Source organism: Mauremys reevesii, linkage group 9 (assembly GCF_016161935.1).
Source record: "Mauremys reevesii isolate NIE-2019 linkage group 9, ASM1616193v1, whole genome shotgun sequence".
Lineage (NCBI taxonomy): Eukaryota > Metazoa > Chordata > Testudines > Geoemydidae > Mauremys > Mauremys reevesii.
Window position 1 is genome coordinate 66,205,583 of NC_052631.1, and position 15,298 is coordinate 66,220,880.

The window sequence follows — 15,298 nt, forward strand, 5'->3', positions numbered from 1 at the left end:
ATGAACAGTGGTTGGCTGTCATGCACCCAAGTTTTTATTGGCTCACTTAGTTTCTCATTTAATATTAATGATTTTTTTCCTCCAACCTGCCATTTCATCTCAGACTAAGGGAACTATAAGGCATTTTTGAACAAGGCTCTAATCATCTTCCATCATGTTACAGATGTAATTGTGTACATTCTGTACATTCCGTGGGACTCACATAATCGCCATGCAGAATGTATCATTCATAAATTGTTTAGGGCGACCTTTTGTACAGTAGCACTAATTATTATTATCACAGAAGCCCAGTAAATGAGACTGGTAATTATTAGGGATTTATTTGAATGGACAGCTGAGCTATTCCTGGCAAGTTAGTCAAAGCAGTTGTCATGACAGCCACGCAAGTGTGTCTTATGAATTGGGTTAATTAGGGTAATTAATAACTGTTGTTTTGCCCTTTTTTAACAAGGGATTGCCTAGGCGTTATCAAAAGGGGAAATCGTCCCTAGCGCATTTTTTTTTTCCTGGCACAACAACTTTCAAATCTTAAACCTGAAGTAGTAAGTACCTGCAGGACCGCCATTACAGATGTAAAAGTGGCTTCTTTTTTTCTTGTGCAAGCCAGGGTATGTTTTAATCTTACTACTGAACTGCTACTACTTGCCAGAGTTACATAGCGAAGGACTCATCATCATCATCATCATCATCATCATCATCATGAATAGTATTATTGTAGCACCTAGGAGTTCTAGTCACAGACCAGACCCCATTGTGCTAGGTGCTGTATAGTTGTCTTGATCCTGTTCTTGACAATGGGAGTTTTGTCACTGAGGGCATTGGGACTAGGATCAGGCCCTGTACACACTAGAACTTTTGAACTCATTTTAAAGCCTGGATTTTAAATTATTTTGTATTACTGTAGTGCCTACAAGCCAGAGCCCAGTTTTGCTAGGTGCTTGTACAACCATATAACAAAGAGACTGCGTCTCTTTCTTGAAGAGCTTACATGACAGAGACTCAAAATCCATCTATCAGAATTACTAAGCTGAATTCTCTCTCTTCTGGTATGGATGACCAGTTGGAGCTAATCCTAACATCCTTGCTCAGGTAAAGCACACCTTTATTTCAGTACTTTTTGCATTTTGCCTGAGACCTTAGGACTTAGTCACTATTGTAATAATTATCATTAATGTTGTTTATACTGTGTGGTGCCTAGGAAGCCCTAGTCATGGATCAGTGCCCCGTTATGTTAAGCAGCATGCACACATAACAAGATGACCCTGTCTTGGAGAGCTCACTGTCCATGTAATTTGATCTAAGGATTGGAACTTGGAAGCCTCATAGTCCCATTTAGCTTTACATTAAATTACTGCTGTTGTGATTTCTCCATTACTGCTAGCATGTGCTCGGTGATTCAGAAGACCTTTAGTGGAGACAGTCCCTGCTCTGAAGAACAGTAAAAATCTGACAAAGGACTTCAGGATTTAGCCGCTGATTATTAAAAATGAACCAAGATAAAAGGTGTGACTCAGGCATATTAAAATATGCTTTGTATAGAAATGAACTGAAAACATGATTGGAGACAGTGACTGGCTTTTCAGCTGCAAAAGCCTTGTTTTTTTTTTATCACCTCTGGGTTTTTGAAGACCCCTTTAAAAATAAAGTTTATGTGATAACACACATCTTTTAAAAAGAAAATAATGGGGGTAGGAACCCTGCAGAGAGGCAACAGTTTTAATGAAGAAATACTTTACATCATTCTCTTACAACCTTAGGGCTAATAGCCTGGAACTGGTACTTTGGCTCCTTTAAAAAGCCCAACAAGGCAATCCAATTATGGACTCTGAAACATTTTTATTTTTAGTTTCTTGTAAAAGCAATTCATCCTCTGCCATGGTACATTAACTGGAGGGAACAAGAAGCAGTGAGGTTTTGGCACCTTTTGTAATAACTAACTGGCTATATTTACCAGATTGTTAATAATGCAGAGGGAGTATTTTTTTTTCCTTCTTGTAAGGGGAGATGGAAGGAAGTTAGATGGAGTAAAAGAAGGAGAGTGCAGTACAATCCATACCTTAATAAAGACCTACTAAGTTGGAAAGCAGTTTTTCCCGTTCCTACAGTTTATCCTCTTAATAGGCAACACTTTGGTTGTTTCTGCTGAATTTTTCTTTTGTCTAGTTGAGTGATATCTGTCTGGGAATGGTCCTATATCAGTTTGCTGTCTTCCCCCAGTGGAGGTTGGGCCAGAAAATATAGTTTGTTTCCTGTGCTCTCTCCAATCAGGAGAGAACAAATCTGAGCTATGGGTGTGAAGTCCCTGCTGAAGGAACTTCCTGGTGCACGTAGCACTGAGCTATGGGTGAGGAGTACTATGTGGAGAAACTTCCTGTTATGTACAGCACTGCATCATCTGCTAGCTTCATTATGGTTTTGTTTAAAAAAAAAAAAAAAAAAAGCCATCCTCTGATGGATGAAATATTGCCCAGAGGTAGAATATTAGACTTGATAGAACAGTGATTTAACCTGATACTGAAAATCCTCTATTCTTTTGACATTGGATAAAATAATTCTGGATGTGTGTGTTAAAATGCATCCTACATCACTTCTTGTAAGAGAGTAATATGTTGGGCCAAACTCACCCTGGTCTAATTTCCTTACTTTCAGGGGAGTTACATCAGTGACTAATTTGGCCCAGAGTGGCCCTCTACTAATAATTCTCAGTACAGGAAATGCCTTTTGGAGCATGCTGCTCAGAATCCTTTGCAGAAAGCTGGGTGTGGAATAAAGATAAAGCATGATGGAATTTTGGCAACACACCTCAGTCTCCATCTCTCCTTAGCAAGCAAAGCCCCACTCACAGATGTACAATATATCACACTCCACTCCTCTATAGTGTTGTTTATTGTGTCCCTCGGTGTGAGCTCCGTGTCCCCATTTTAAAATCCAGCATCTGATGTTAGACCCAGTACTGTATGTGTGAGTCACAGCAAGAACACACAATCAGCAGGTGTCTAGAACAGCAGTAAGGCTCATCACGAGTCATCCGACAGACTGAGTGGCAGTTGGGTGATATCAGCATGTCACGGGCAAAGGATGGCAGGACAACTCCTTACACTTTCACTTTTTGTGAAAAGAATTAAAACCAAACTGTTCCTTTCAAGGTTGGGCCTTGGGCCAGGCTAGCAGATGTCTTGGTGCTTTGTGAAAGTGAGGCTCTGGACCTTTTGGACAGGGTGACTTGATTTAAATCACCAAGTGAAAAGCCTCCATTTAAATCATCACTTTTAATAAACTTTTCCATTTGTACTTCACTTATTTTCTGAAGAAGCAAATTCTATTTGGTTGATATAGACAATTAAAACATGTTGATTTACAACTAAATGGAACAACTTACATTAGATTTGGTACATTTTTTTCCCTATGTAGGAGGGTACACTATAACTGTACATTTATTTAAGCAATTCTATAAATTAATTTCAGATTTTTTATTAATTGCCCATTTTTAGTATGTTAGAAAATGGTAAATGATATTTCTTATTTACTAGATAATTAACTGTTCATGATTTGTGTCAAGTTGCATTAGGATGGCAACTGGAATTTAAACATACAAAACAGCATACCTTAATTAAATGTTTTCAGAGGTTATAATAAGTTAGGGCTTAGCATATTTTGTATTAAATTCAGATATCACTTTTAATAGATTTATTTTTAAAAAGAAAAACTTACAATAATTTAAATACCATAAAAAATCCAATTAAAAAAAATTTAAAAAAACTGATATTTTCCCATCCTGGTCTTGGAGGAAAATCATCTGAAGGACTGTGTGTTTGGGGAAGAATTTCAGTCTGCATCTTTGGCCTGGCACTGGGGTGCCACATGAAGGTGATGGGTTCGACCTCTGGGGTGAGGGAAGAGATTTTCTTGTCTGTGTCCCCTTTCCTTTCTTTCCCTTTTCCAAGGTGGATTAAAAAAAGTAGTTTCTTTAGCCATGGTCTTAAGTTTTGTGCATCATATTGTGCAGATCACATTGAAGGGCTTCAGTGTTTACAAAATGAAAGAGGAGTATGAAAATGTAAACTCCACAGGATGAATTTCACTCTTGGACCCACCAGTTTCATTGGTTACCCTTTACAAATTTGTGTCTCATCTTTGGCATTACATCAGTTTGAAATATTTGGTGCCACTGCTGCTGTCGAAGGGAGGAAAGAGATTCTCTGCTATACACTGATTCCACCCATCCCATCTCATGCAGCCTGCAAAGCATAGCTAGAGCTGTGCTGCTTTGCGTTGACTGATGCACATCGATCCCCCTGCAGCCTGGATTAAAACGCCTACTTCAGCCTGACTTTTCCACAGTTTGATGGTAATTTCCCCTCCCTTTCTCATTTCAGAGTTCCTTTGTCAACTTTCCTACATTGGTACAGCCTGGAGAAAGGCACAGTACCTTTCAGCCCTGCAGTCAGTCTCTCTCATGACTGCAGGGTATTTCTGTGGTTTGGAGAGCTGTGAGAAAAATTTTACCCATGCAGCAAAAATGGGAAAAATTGCCGTTTGATAAATAATTTCATTGTGAGTTAAATACCCTTGAGACTTACAGTGGTAGCCGCCAGAAGATATTTTGATTGCAATTCATCCCTAGCAATTATAGATAAACAGTTTAAATGATGACAAGACAAGTATTCAGGGCATTATTTCACAGGGTTTGATCATTCTCCATTGTTGTGGGATTTTAGATGAAGACAGCTTGAGCCTGCTGGAGCCATGGCCTGACTTTAGGTACATAATTGTGCCCATGCGTTTTTTAATGTGCATGCACACAACTACTTTGGTTGCATGTACAAATGGTTATTTGTGGGTCTAGCCAACTATATGTGTGCGTAAATACTCAATGTTCCCATGCACATTTTAAAAATCAGGCTTTCAGTCTCTAGCTTTGCCCTTTTACTATGGCCAGGTTAATTTCATTTTGAAAAAAAATAGTGACAAAAACTCTAAAGGGTTATGTAGATTGCAAATGCAGCGTTTGATAGAGATCTTTTTCCCCTTAGGGAGAAATTTCCCTCTCATTCCTTGTGCAGAATTACAATAAATGGGCTTGTATTTGGGAACTGTACTGGAATTGGGGAGATTGGATCCATCCCCCAAACTGTATCGCCTTGGATGATGATAACTTGTGCTGTGCTGGCTACTCAAATGTGGCACAGAATCAAGCCTTGCCAAATGTGGTGGCCATCAAGTTATTTGCTGGCTCACTCTGCAGCAGCCTTCTCTCCGTGCAGTGGAATTGCAGTAGCTCTGGTGTGTTCAGAGCCTTCGTTGGCCCCTATGCTGCTGAGGAGCTTTATGACCTTCAGAGAGAGAAAACCTTCAACACTGTTACATGAGGAGAGAATGTGCCAATATTTTGTCTTGCAACCGCATTGCTCCTCCTGAAGGATTTGTCTTGTCTGTTTTTTCTCTCACTGATGAAATATACATGAGTAATACTACTAGTCAGTAATCATAGAGCTCCTTTCATTCATGATACTCAAAGAGCTTCACAAAGGTGGGGAAGGATCATATCTCCATTATACACACGAAGAAACAGAAACATTGGAGGCTAAGTGACTTGCTCATGATCTCAAAAGTGAGTCAGATGCAAAATCAGTTACAGAATCCAGGCATCCTGGCTCCCAGTCCCTTGTTTTCATCAATCTTTCCCTTGATGCCTTGGCCTGGAATTATGCAGTGGAGGCAGGGGCACTGCTTAGGCACACAAGCTGACCTCCTAGAACTTCCTTTTGATTGAAATGGAAAGGCATTGGCGTGACCTCATGACTTCATTATTCCCAACACAATTCCAAAGACTTTGGGCATTTTGAGATCCCTCCTCTGTCCCCAAAATGTATCACTTCCGACCTGGAGCTCCAGAGAGCGAATGACAATGAGTTTTATTTAACTCTGGAGATAGGAACATTTAAAAAAAAAAAAGGTGAATCTATTATGTTAGATTTTATTCATAAAAGGAGACAGGGAAAGGACAGTTTTTAAAAGGTCTCCAAGTCATGCCCCATTAGTCTCAGATCTCTGATTAAATCAAGTTTGTTTCAGGGCCAACAGCCTTGCAGTGCTTAGGGTGTTAAAAGAAATGTCTGAGGCTGCACTCGTACATATTACACATCAGAAAATCCTAGACATGATGCTATAAAAGACCTATTATTACATTGTCTTGGCCTTTATCCCCAGGGGCCAATTCACGATTTTTTCCTTAGAATGTATTCACACTTGTGTACGTTTCACGTTTTTGTGGTGTTCGTGTGTGTGGAAACTGACCATGCAAGAGGTCCTGTGCACTCCCTGAACACAGGAGGTAGACTCTGTTAGCTTCAGATAGACTGGTATGGAAGGGAGCATTGATGTGGGCTGGAGGAGGAGTCACATGATCTAAACGTAGGTGGCTCTGGTGGCTGTGAACTCTCACGCAATGAGTGTGATTAAGGGGCAATGACTGCTGTTGCAGCCCATAGGCTAGGGCAGTGGCTGTGGAGGGGACTGTGCTGAAGCCCATCACTGCTGCCCCACGTTGGAGGGTGTGTTATTTAATTCCCCTGATTCCTTGCACAGAACACCCATACAAAGCTCAGTTACTCAAGCTTTATGTGAGCTTCCTGAATTTCATCCAGTTTCATTAGGCTTTTGTTAAAAAATTACTAATTAATGTAGGATATTATCACCCCTTTGGAGACAGGGAACAGAAGATTCAGAGTTCTATGGCTCTGCCCTTTGTTACCAGCCTAAACTTACCTTCAGGATGTTTTAAGCAGACAGTCCACATCATCAACCCCAGAGCTGCGGAAAGGAGCTGGAAGAAAGAAGGGAAGTCAAAAAATTTGATAGGCAGCAGCAGTGGCCTCAGTAGCACATTCAGAGAGAGGTTCCTGAGGCTTTAATATAGAAAGTAGTGTTTAAATGGGGTCTAGACTGGAGGAAGGGGAAGAGAGGCAGATAGGTTGGTAGGAGTGGCGGGGGGGGGGGGGGGGGGAAGACAGAGACAGAAGATGGGACAGAAACAAGCAGGGAGCTGACATCTTTCAAATGCAATCTGAGAGTTTCTTAGCAGTCATGCTTAGAGGCTTCTCTGCCATAGCTGCTGGGATGCAAGTGTCTCCACATTTTCTTCCTAAACCTGCTCCCTGAAGGAAATTGCTTGGGTTGTGTTTGCCAGCTGCGCACTTTTGCTTTTTATAGAGGCATGCTTCTGACTCCCCACCCACCCAGCCCTAATTCCCTTCTTCTGTGAATGTGAGGCCCTGATCAGTTGTTGTTAAAGCTTGCCTAGCCCTCTGGATGGGTATTGGCCTTAACAACAGAACATCTCAGCTCCCTGGAACCAGCAGGGCCTACTTAGCGTTCTATCTGGTCAAGGTAGATAGCTTTGTGCCATTTATTTTGTGTAGGATCTTTCACATGGGGCCTTAAATACCGAGGTCCTGTCCGTTCTGCATGGGCATTAAAGGTCCCAGGACACCTTTTGTAAAAGAACGAGGTTGCCTTTGTGTCTTTGGGCACAATTTCTCCTCCCCCTGCTGCTTTGGGCCTAGTGGGTGCTGCCCTCCACCCCAGGGGTGACTGTTTCTCAGTGACGTATGCAAATAAAGCCAAGTCCAGTATCCCAGCCAAAGGCAAAAATGAACCCTGCAGAAACAGTATGACTCCACTGTGAATGGGCAGGCAGGCTGGATTTGGTAACCACTATGTCCCAGTGTGCAGGGTGGGTCAGAGCTGGTGGGTCCGTGGCCAAGCAGATAACTATGGTTATTCCCTCCAAGGGAGGTGGAGCACACTGATGGCAGCAGGGGCTAACTCAGGGGTCAGAGCCATTTTTTAATTTTTTGTCTTTTGACCAAAATATTTCGAGAGCCATATCACATGCAAAGCTACTTGTAGTGTTAGAATTTATCAACTAAATAATAATTGAACATATTAAAGTTATTACTACTCACCAATACTTTTAATGCGACTTCTGCTGTTTGAATTTGAGGGGGCTCTGGGCAGAGGATTGGGGTGCAGGAGAGGGTGTGGGTTCTGGAAGGAGGTTGGGGTGCGGGATGGGATGCGAGGTGCAGGCTCTGGCCAGGAGGCGCTTACCACAGGCGGCTCCACGTGCTGCCCCAACCCCCAGCACTGTTCTCACACTGTGTGGACGGTGCTTGCAGGAGTGGGCAGTGCACAGAGAACCTCTGCCCCTCTCCCCCATAAGGGATGCACAGAGATGTGTTTCCAGGAGAGGCATGGGGTCAGAGCCGTACTGCGCCACCGGCCAGGAGCTGCCTGTGATAAGAGCCTCCCAGCCAGAACCTGCACCTTGCACCCTCTCAAAAAAACGACTGTCAGCAACGGGGCAGCCAAAGAGCTGCATGTGGCTCCGGAGCAGAAGGTTGCCGACCCCTGGGCTAAGTGGTTCTGCTGCTGCTAGGTGGCTTGGGATGGAAGGTCTCCTCTTCCACTCCTCACAGACCTCTCAAGCCACAGCCTGGTCATTCTGGATGCATGTAGGAATCAAGGATTTGACCTGCTGTTTGTAAAAACCTTTGGGACGAAAGGCAATGCAGGAATAAGCAACTTTACATAGCCCCCATTTTTGTTTGATACAGGGTGGGTATTAGCCTTGTTTTCCTGGTCAGATTCCAACTTGTGCGCCCTTGTGCTGTCCTCCGAAAGAAAATGCCCCCTCTAGGTTCAATGTTCTTTGCTTCCCCATCTGTTTTATAGTGCTGGTGCAAAATGACTGCCCCGTTTTACAGCCCTGAGTGTCTGCATTGAAAACGGTTGGTGCAGCAATCCTTGTGTATAACCGCCTGTAAAGAGCTTTTGGATTATAGGTGCCATTATGAATGTAAGGTGGCTTTCTTCTTATTACATTTGTGCACTTCATAATGACACTGCAGATTTCTGATATGCTATCAAATTCAAACTGGTGATATTATTAGCCACTTCCAGGCTAATTATGGCTTCATTGTTGCTGCTTTCAGGACTGAATCTAGGTTTCTAATGCAATCCCCCTTTTTAAAATCAAGTCACAACAACTCCTTTCCTCTTGCTTTCCATCCATTTTCAGTTTTAAAATGAGAGAAACATCTATTTATTTGGAGAGGGGACAGGAATTCAGAATGGATTAGTAAGTATATCTGTGCCTTAATATAATCTGTTTTGATACTTTTTCTCATTATGGTACACAGAGTGATGCTAAAGGATAAACTCTCCTTTGCTACTCCCAGTGATTTTGCTGCAATGCTTTTATTTTATCAGGAGAAAATGGAGGCCAGAGTCAGTCAGTTCCTTAAATGTCTAATAATTTCAAACAGAACTAAATGCCCTTTATTTAAGCTGCAGTAATAATTAGAGGGTTGCCAGTGTTAAGCAACCATGTAGTCTGGCTCTGAGGAACGTTCATTGTGCCTCATTAAATTTGGAATTAGTACTTAAAAGGTCAGAAATAAATATTCTGTTTATATTTCTGAGACAGTAAATCTAAATGGATGCGATGTTTGCACATCCTCATCTCTGCTCATTGCTGCTGAACTGAGGCTCCCCTCCATTTGGTTAGCAGCAATCAGAATGTCTGGGGTGGGGGGAGGAGGGAGAACATGGTTTCATTGATCAAGAGCAGGAAAATGACCTGCAGTATTACATCTAATTATAAAACATCAATAGCAGAAGCTAAATGCACTTACTGTTTCAGAGACACTAAATTGCTAGTTTTCAGTTTGCAATCTCATGTATTATAGGCTTGAGCAATAAACTTGGGATGTAGGGAAAACTGCTTCAAAGGGAGATACCAGAAGTCAGATCCTTTTAACCTTTATTGAACTCCTTCAGGTGACTGGGGCCTAAATGCTATTTATAGTTGAATTGCCTCACATTTTTCTATAGTCTTGTTTCAGGATGTTGACTTAATGAGTGCACAGCACTGCCCTTCCTCTGTCTGAAAAGATTTGGGAAGTTTGTGGTTACGTAGATCCATTCACCTCTAGGTTCAGATCCAAGTGAGTTTGGCAGTGATGGAACGTTCTCCCCATCTGATTGTTGTTGCAGTGTCCTATGTGAAATGGGTTGGTAGTCTCCATCCGGTTCCTGGCATGTAGGACTGTGCATCACAAAATCCACCATGACTGGCACTAATTGGCTCTGTTGCTGGCAGTCTCAGCCAAAAGGCCAAGGACTGAATGGGCTACTCAGTCTGAACTCCCCCCTCATCCTTCTGGTCAGGGTTGAGGCACATTGGAGAAGTTTGCATTGCTGCTGCCTGTTGTGTGGATAATTAGAGGTTGTCATTGTCCAGAGCTGTCAATCCTGCAACTTTTCCCAGTATTAAATTCGCACAAAAAATGAACAAAGGTTAGGGAAGTTTGATGATAACCTGAGTCAGTGTCCAGCAACTCAAAAGGCTTATTCTGTACTCATGACTCTGCAGCACTTCTGAGCCAAAGCACAAATCATTTATCTATCAGAGAGGGTTATTGTGCTCTTGAATAGTGATGTGGGCTTTGTTCCTGCAGTCTCTCCAACAGCACATACCTATGATTCCCCTACTCTAACACCTTCTCTAAAACCTACGCTAGGGTCACTATCAATGCTTTTGATGGCACTTCAGGCTGCAAAACAACCCCCTTCGCCACCCCATTGTACACTTGGCTAATTACATAATGTTGTCCATTCCTTGCTGGCCTCTTTGGTGATCCATGTACAGGCTGGAGTGTGAGATTTGATTCCCCTTATTTTAGCATGTAAATCTACCAGTCACGTTGCTGGTCGTAAAATTATGCATGCCTGTCTTCACCTGACTGCGATACATACATATCAGAGATACTAATGGAGAAATCAAATTTGATGTGGGGCTGGTATGTTTGTGTGTGAATGAGAGGTATCAGATTTTCCTTCTACTTAGATTAGAATGTTCCATCTCATCCAGTTTTCGCTTGAGTTTGAAGTCAATCTGGTATTGCACATAAAAATAATAGCAATCTCACCTGTTTATAAGGAAATTAATTTGTAACTGTGTCCCATCAAGTAACTGGATCAGAACTGTGGTTTGGAGTAAAGACCTCTTCTCTTAAAATGCATTAAGATCTTTTCCCTAAATACGCTAGGACCAGACTCTGAACCCATTATTCACATTGATGAGCAGTAACTCACGCTAACAGTTCCACTGCAGTTAATGAGTCAGTGAGATTACTCATGTACCTGGTCATTGGTGTTAATGGTCCTGCCCTTAATTTTAAATTAACAAGGTGTTTTCTTTGTGAACTTCAGGATTTCTGTGCCATCCAATGAGAACTGTTGTCTGTGCATTAACTTCTGGTTCCTAAACACTATGTACGAGGTGTGTGAGAATATCCTCTACAAAGCTGGTGCTTGGATAGCTGTAAGAAATTGTGTGACATTCAGGCACACACCCTTATTTCTTCAAAGCAGAACTGCAGAAGGTTCAGATGAGCTAAGATCAAGTGTAGCTCTTATTTATAATGCATGACTCACCAAATCAAAGATTAATTCAAAGACAAATGCTCTCTGCGAGTTCAGGACATGCCCAGCGACCCAAAACTCTTGGGAGTCTAACCACGTAACGTCCCTGGAGAAATTGCAGGGCTGCTGGCGAACCGGCTCACAAAGGGGCACGTTTTCAAAGAGATGTGCTAAGTTTTTAGCTCTGTGACTCCGTTGATCCTTAGAGAACTGAAAATGAGTGGAGTCATCTTTAGTGCCCTGGAGTGAAGGACTGAAGATGAATCAGTTTGTCTCCAGCCCCCTCCTTCATCTTCCCATTCTCTAGGAGCCCAGCTTTTCTCACCCTCCTCTCCTGCCATGCAATGAAACAAGGGTCTTCCTGACTCCCTAGCCCTCCCCTCTCTCTCCCCCACAGTGTATTAGCACAGCATTTTCCAGCAGGGGCTGGGCCATGAAGTACTAACTGGCATGGGGGAAGGTGCAGAATATGTAAGACGGCTAGGCCATTAACAACACATGGTAAGATCAAAGGAGATGTGATTGGTTTCATTTTCCTGAAAGAGGACTTAGATTCCAAGGGTATGTCTACCCAGCACCTAGACCCCCCGCAGCTGGGCCATACCAGCTGGCTTGGGCTTGGGCTGCAGGGCTGTTTCATTGCTGTGTAGGCTTCTGGGCTTGGGCTGGAGCCTGCGCTCTGGGGTCCTCCCACTTTGCAGGGTCGTAGAGCCCAGGCTCCAGAATGAGCCCAGAAGACTCAGGGCTGCCCAGAGGGTTCAGGGGGCCTGGGACAAAGCGGGGGAGCTGCAGCGCTTGTACTCACCCGGCGGCGGTCTGGGTCTTTGGTGGCATTTCAGCAGTGCGGGGCCCTTCAGTTGCTCCGCGTCTTTGGCAGCACTGAAGGGCCCCCCGCTGCCGAAATGCCAGCCAAAGACCTGGACTGCTGCCGGGCCAGAGCTCGCGGGGCCCCTGCGGGGCCCGGGGCCTGGGGCAAATTGCCTCACTTGTCTCCCCTCTCCCCCCCCCCGGCGGCCCTGAGAAGACTACACAATAATGAAACAGACATGCAGCCCGAGCCTGAATCGGCTGGCACAGCCAGCCATGGGTGTCTAGATGCTGTGTAGACATACCAGCAGAATATACTAGAATGCTCCCTCCCTCATGGTGAGCTAAAGCCTAACATTACCCACACCTCCATGGTGCTGCCAGCCAGCTCCCTTCTCTCCTCCACTGCTAAGTCCATGCCAGCATTTCATCATGCCCAGCTTGTCATGTGGATATTATTCACATCCCCATGCCCATTCGTGGTCACACTGGGTGCTCAGGCCCAGACAGGAAGAGGTTTTCCAGCAAGGGGAAGTAGATAGGAATAAATCTGTTTCTTCCCAAGAGTCCCAACCCACCTCCCTATTCTTAGGCACAGCACACATTCAGGGGTATATTTGAACTCCTAGAAAATAGCAAATCCAGTAGGTGTTAAAACACTGAGGAAATAGTCAGTGCCTGCCCTAGGGTTGTCACTGGGAGTAACTGCTAAAATCTGACAGCCTTTGAAAATCTGCTCCACATTTGCGAACCAGGTAGCAATGCTGGAGAATATATCGCTTCCCTGGCTTTCATAGATTGTTGCCTTTTACGTAAGGTATGTTTAGAATTGGGTAAAGGACACATCACTAAGTTACCCTGGGCTGGACTGTTTGTTGTTTAAAAAAGTCTCTCTCTCTCCTTTTTTGTTTGAAGAAAAGAAACACACACACAGAGGGGGGGAAAAAACAAGCTCAAATATTAATTTTTCCCCTAACATTTTTTAAAGTGAATTTAGTGCTGTTGAAAGATGCCAGACTACTGATGTAAAGTCAGAACACCTGCTCTTGTGATGACGAATTTAGTGCTGTTGAAAGATGTCATCACAAGAGCAGGTGTTCTGACTTTACATCAGTAGTCTGGCATCTTTCAACAGCACTAAATTCACTTTTAAACTGTACTGGTTAGCCATAAAGCAGTACAACATGGATAGGGACAATGCATGGCTCCTCAGCCTGCCTTCCTTAGATCCTCAGCCCAGGGCTGCAGGGACAACAGAAAATGGGGAGTTCAGGCCTCATGGCCCTTTCCTTCCTTGGCTTCTCTGCTGATGCTGCCAAGTTAGATGCCAATTGTTATTCTGTATTTGTGCTGTGGAGGCTGCCCACTGAAAATTGGTCTCAGGCCATTGACTTATTTCCCATGGGACATCAAACAGTCCATTGGATGGTAATGTTTTTTAGCCATTGCTGGCCTAGGCATGATTTGGCCTACACCAGTAGTTCTCAAACTTTTGTACTGGTGACCCCTTTCACAGAGCAAGCCTCTGAGTGTGACCCCCGCCGCTTATAAATTAAAAGCACTTTTTAATATATTTAACCCCATTATAAATGCTGGATGCAAAGCAGGGTTTGGGGTGGAGGCTGACAGCTCGTGACCCCCTCAGGGGTCCCGACTCCCAGTTTGAGAATCCCTGACCTATACCATGTTCTGTAATTAACCATGTTTTACTAATATGACAATAGATGCTTTATTTAACTTGCATGTATGTACTATTACACGTAATGTAGCTCAGATCATAACAGTTGGCATGTTTATCTAATAGTGAGTGGTTGATGTATTTCAGAATCTGCAGGTTTTGATGGATTGTCCCATGGAGAACAAGGCTGAGAATTAAGTGGGACTGAGAGAAGTGGTATTGCAAGCCTTGCTTTTTCCACCAGAGAGGCCATGTGCATTTTTATGAATGAGTTGACATTTTTGTGATCTCTGAATACACCTGCAGCACTGATGTAAAGTCAGAACACCTGCTCTTGTGATGACTACATTAATCTTAATCCTTGTTGTGCTGGTTGGGATTGAGGAACTATCGTATTGGGAGGGTAGATTTTATTAAAACCAAACCAAGAGATTCACACACCAGCTCTGAATAAAGGTCTAAGTCATTTTTTAATTATAAAGAGTCACACGCAAGTTTTATTAATGAGGCATGTAAAAAAGGCTGAGGGATAACTCTCAAAAAGTGATACTAAAATGTCTATTGTCCTGTAGCTCATTTAGTGAAGGGTTTCTGCATATGTTAGCAGGAGGTTGCAGCAGGTTTACAATTATTTGTAGAAAGACAGAAATGTTTTCATCTTGCTGTGAAAGGGCCATAAGAAAAAGAACAAAAAGGGCTGATATGTTTTATATTCATATTCCAAGTCTGAGGTTTTTATAGGGATGGGTACATGTCAATAGGATTGGGGTAGATAGGAACCCAGCTCTGAACACCCCTGGACTTTGCAAGGGGTTTGAAGTGCAACATTGTGCAAAGAGTCCCTGTCTCTACAATGAGCCAAACCAGAGATCTTTGGACCCACAAACTTTAGGGGTGTTCAGAATCCAGATCCAAATATAGTGGTTTGACGCCATCTCTAGTTTAGGGGTTCAGTTTTGGTAAATGCCCAGAATATCTAAATTTGATCCAAGTTCTCCAAACTTCTTGGGTCTGCAAAACTGGACTTGAATTCTTTGGCCTTCTCAGGAGATCGCTGTTTCCAGTCAAGTTTCTTTTGCAGCATTACTGCTCCATCTCATGGTATTTTAGCACTCCAGTCCCAAGGGATGGCAGAGACAGTGGAAAGAATAAAAAGTATTGGGGGAAATGTCAGTTGAACTTTTCTGACCCTCAGGCCAGTTTGTTATGATTTTAGGTGAATGTTGAGGTAGGAGGAGGTTATCTTGTTTCATACTCTCCATTTTGCCCATCCCTAAACCATTATAGAGTCAAATCCTGGACACTTGCACAAAGCCAGGGGGG

General features: G+C 43.2%; 1 protein-coding gene across 8 annotated transcripts in view; it reads left to right on the forward strand.

Moving 5' to 3' along the window:
- PCDH19 (protocadherin 19) overlaps nucleotides 1-15,298 on the forward strand; it is a 122,615-nt gene that overhangs the window by 33,077 nt on the left and 74,240 nt on the right. The window contains exon 3 of one of the 8 annotated variants that reach the window (XM_039487454.1): nucleotides 14,123-14,356. The exons of 6 other annotated variants lie outside the window; for them this stretch is intronic. In XM_039487454.1, the coding sequence (XP_039343388.1) occupies nucleotides 14,123-14,173 (51 nt within the window). In that variant the 3' untranslated portion in view covers nucleotides 14,174-14,356. Of the gene's footprint in view, nucleotides 1-904; nucleotides 990-14,122; nucleotides 14,357-15,298 lie in introns of those variants that run through there. One more of the 8 variants, XM_039487456.1, reaches the window with a different exon arrangement.